Below are 4,491 nucleotides of genomic sequence, written 5' to 3'. Positions count from 1 at the left end.
GGATAAAGGCAAGAATTACAAAAGTTCAGAAAGATATCCATATACTAATGGGCACTAATAACAGGAATCAAGACAGAACCTCTTACATAATACAAAGATGCATCAGTGAAATATTTCAAAAAGAAGCAATTGGTCATTATGTTCCCTCCTATAGACACCATCCAGTTGCCTTTATTACCTGTGATGATACATATAGATACACACAAACACACAATAAAAAATTAGGAGTCCTTGGCAGAAAAATAATGATTAACAAATTATTTTTCAGTTCCCACTGAAATGCATGAGGAATGCTAAAAATAAAACCTGGATTCTTAATCTGCATTTATGATTCAGTCTATGAAAGAGCTATTGGTACAGTAATAGAATACAGAGTCACATGGCTGGGTGGCTAGTAACAGTTTCTTTTTGGCTGTGTCTACAAAGGTCAAGGATGTAATCAAGAAAGATAGTTAGAAAGCCAAAACCTCCGTTTTGGAGCTCCAGTTGTCTAGTTGGGTTGTTCAGATATGAGAAATGACAGCCAATCCTAGTATGGACACAGCCAAGTCCCAAAGGCAAACACAACTGGCTACCAGAAAGTGACAATGTATCGCTGTAGGTGTGAAAAGTTGTGAGTAATTATTAGGAGGTGTTTAGAATAAAATTCCCTCAGAAATAAAAAGTTGGACCCTGATTCAACTGTGAAGTGTGTGGTGTTCTTACTTCCATGACCACGCGGGAACGCAGAGAATTCAATGTGGATTGTGTGGAAAGGCCACACCATAAAACATGGGCAGTAAGAACTTGGAAAGCAGTGAGAGAAGGAATGCTCAGCTCAGAGTGGAGAAGGCTGAGTGTGGGGCCATTTATTAGTGATTTTTGTGGATATGAATGTTTGTTTAAAGTAAAAAAAATGTCTGACTAGCTCTCCTCACCCTCTCTGATTGCAGAGAAAGAGCAACGCGGTAAAATGGAGCCTGAGGGTGTTAATTTTGAAAAACGGGAAGACAGTTTCTTGATGAGGAGGGTTATTTGACATTAGAAAGTGTTGCCAAGAGAGGCTGGGAAATCTTCCCAGAAGGGCTTTAAGAAAATAGCAGAGGCCCTCTGTCTGAGCGAGTGCTGCGGGACCCCTGGCTGTCCAGGCCCTGGGGTCACGTGCACTGTGTGTGTACACACTGCATTGTACTCGTGTCCCACAAATCCTCATGCATGCGGAGTCAATATAAACTGGCATATAATAGATTTGAGTGAAAAGTCATATAAATCTGCCACCCCCCTTGCCCCATAAACCAACAGAAAAGGGAAATTAAGAAAAATCAAACATATGCCACTGGGCCAGATATCTTTCTACCATATTCTGGTTCACAGGAGGGAGGTAGAAGATGAGAGAAAAATCAGTTTGGGGTAAATGACTCTCAAGGCCTCTGGGCTCCTCTCAGGGAGCTGGCTATCATTGTATCTACTCAGCACATGGGACCAAGTTAACAAACTAACACATAAGAAAAAAGATTTTCTTATACTTCCCCACCTGGAAAGAAATCTACCCTGTGGATGTGCGTGTTAAGGTGAATTAGGTAAATAGGCAGTAGTACATCGATGGGCACTGTGTTCTAACAAATGTGTAGTTGTTGTTTCTCTTAGTGACTATGAATTTCCTTTAGGAGGTCAATTTCAAAATGCTCAGCGTTTGTTTCTCCTCCCACCCCCATCCTGCCCTATAGACGGTACTTCCGTAACAGTTCTGACTGCCAAGGGTGTTTCCTCTCAGGGAACCGGTCTGGGATTTTGATCTTGAGGAAATCCTGGATGCATTTCTCCAGCTCCTCCTCAATTGAGAGCTTTTCCTTAACAGCTTTTTTTTTGCTGCTCATGTTCGACTCCCTGGAGCTGGAAGTCAGAGTCCGGAGCAGGTCGCTCTTCCTCCGCATCTCCGACTGCTGGATCAGCTGCACTGGGCCCTTCTTGATGGGACGGTCCAGAGTCTGGATGTTGGTCTGGCGTGTCACAGGCCCGCAGATGACCGTCTCCTGGGGAGAGCTGCCCTCGGACTGGCTGTCACAGCTGGAGGTGGAGAGGTCGTTGCAAGACGTGCCGCTCTCCCCTTCTTTGTCACCCTTGCCGTTCTTGCAGCAGCAGTCACAATGCGAGGATGACCACCTAGAAGGCTCACCTGCAAAGAAGCACAGGACCCAAGTGATTAAAGCCCAGAGTAGCAGCATAGCCCTACACACACACACACACACACACACACACACACAGAGCCATGTGTTTAGAAGTGGTGTGGCACTCAGGATGGGCTGCAACAAGAGCACCCAGAAGCCAGGCCCATGGAGGGAAAGGTTGATAATGGCCTGCTGCGTAAGAGGAAATACAGTATCATTAATGCTCATGTCCACAGCATTGGAGTCAGGTAGCCCTGGGTAAGGCTACTCAGCTATAGCATTTACTAACCTGGGTACATTGGCAGACCCCTTAAATTCTCAAAGCTTCAGTTTCCTCATCTGTTAGATGAAGATGATTCTCCTACTATCTGGAGTTGTAGGGAGGATTTAGATAAGTCAAACGAAGTTCTGAATGAAGTATGTGGTATACAGTAAGCACTCAATAAATGCTAGTTGGTTTCACTGTGGCTGATGTTAAACCCTAATCCGAAGCTGTACATGAGAGCAGTCGATGAGTGGAATGACAGCTGTCAGTAAGGAAGGACTTCCTCTGTGCCAGCCCCCACATAGGCTCTGTGCACTCATCAACTCATCAGATCCTTATGATAACTCTATAAACGTAGTAGCTCCATACAGGGAAACTAAGACCCTGGGGGTTTAAGCAACTTCCCATAGTTTGCACAACTTGTAGGTGGCAGGGCTAGTATTCAAATACAGATCTCCCAAACACCATATTGCAAGTAACTAGCCTTTTTTCTTTAATTTGCCTGTCTGTAAAATACCTGCTTCTCCTTCCAAACAATGTTCAAGGTTTAACCTCACACGGAAGTCCTTGTTTACCTCTCCCCAGAAGTATTTGTCAATGTTTCCTCTAAATTATGGTTTATATTTTGTGTCTCTATTATTGCCCGTAACACATTCATTAGAATTATTTTTTACTTTCTGCATCTAGGCTCCTATATCATGAGCACTCTTAGGTGGGTACAGTGAAGTGTCCATTGTTGTAATCCTAAGGAATTCAATAAAAGACTGTCTCTACATAGTAATTTTAAAGTGCCTGGATGTAGCCATACCTGAAGCTAATCCTATCTGGAATTTTCATTTAAGCCAGTGTGAGTCCTCCTCTCCCTATTCCCCTGAGTCTTGACTCTCGGCACTGAGTCTGGAGATGTGGAGGCAGAGCCATTTTTCAGATACACAGTTGGTGGTTCCCTGAACTAGATTATGGCTCAAAGCAATTTCCTAAATTTATCAGTAACTGCCCCAGCCTCACACTCAAAACAGCCAGTCTTCTTGGAGTCACGAACCCGAGACTATTGCTGATCATACAGTATGCTCTGGGCACTTCCTATAGTTCATTGCACTTACGCCATAAAAAACAAAGGGCAACAGAGACCCTTTATGATACTAATATTGGGGACAAGGATAATGTGGCAACTGTATGTGTTTTATAGGAGACCTACTTTAATGTGCACTGTGTCCTCTTCTCATATATAATGGGCTACTCTGTAATAAGATTCCACTTCATTGCCATTTTCAAATATGGTCAAAGTAGAGGAAACCTAGAATGGAAATGATAAGGAAAGCTCTGTCCTGTCTTCTAGGATAATGCCTCTCCTCTACATACCTAAATAATTTAAGTATTTATAGCAACGCCTATTGATTCCATTTTCCAGAGGGAGTAAAACAAAGAAGTCCCATAATCACAACTCCAAGAGTCTCTAATGTGAACTCGCTCTTTCAAACCACTTTTTAAAATGTGACTGAGGAATCGTTGTACTTACTAGTATATACCCATTAAATGAACTGCAACAATCCAATTAAGCATAAGGAATGGCAGCAGCACAAATGTCCTAGTTGTCCTGGGCTATTACAAATAAATGCCTTCCGTGCAGCAGAACATCCCACATGTACCCGCTGGCGACATGGGAAATGGCTGCTGTCTGCCAGCCGGGATTCTGGGGTCGTCTCTCCCCTCAGAGAGCGAGTCTGTCTCTGCCTCTGCCTCTCCAAACCTGGGCATCCCACACTGACATCACTCGATGGAGAAATGGCTCCAATGATTTGGGTCAAGAACAAGTAATCACATCAATCCAGAGTTGATCTACTTTGATCCCTTTTGAGAAAAGTTCAGAAAGTGAACTTAACCTTAAAAGATAAGAAGAAAGAACGAAAGAAAGAAGGAAGGAAGGAAGGAAGGAAGGAAGGAAGGAAGGAAGGAAGGAAGGAAGGAAGGACGGAAGGAAGAAGGAAAGGAAGAAAGGAAGAAAGAGAGAAGAGGAAGAAAGGCAAGACATAAAGGAACAGAAATATATGCTGTGATATGCCCGCCTATTATGTTAGA

General features: G+C 43.4%; 1 protein-coding gene across 1 annotated transcript in view; it reads right to left on the bottom strand.

Annotated features, from left to right (window-relative positions):
* Positions 1-411: 411 nt before the first annotated feature.
* The window catches only part of KCTD16 (potassium channel tetramerization domain containing 16), a 213,599-nt gene continuing 209,519 nt past the window's right edge, over positions 412-4,491 (bottom strand). The window contains exon 4 of the mRNA XM_006777000.2: positions 412-2,155. Within this exon, the coding sequence (XP_006777063.1) occupies positions 1,701-2,155 (455 nt within the window). The 3' untranslated portion in view covers positions 412-1,700. The remainder of the gene's footprint in view (positions 2,156-4,491) is intronic.

The sequence above is a fragment of the Myotis davidii genome, unplaced genomic scaffold, assembly GCF_000327345.1.
Source record: "Myotis davidii unplaced genomic scaffold, ASM32734v1 scaffold89, whole genome shotgun sequence".
Lineage (NCBI taxonomy): Eukaryota > Metazoa > Chordata > Mammalia > Chiroptera > Vespertilionidae > Myotis > Myotis davidii.
The sequence above is the reverse complement of the archived record's forward strand: the minus strand, read 5'-3'. Positions and strand labels throughout refer to the sequence as shown.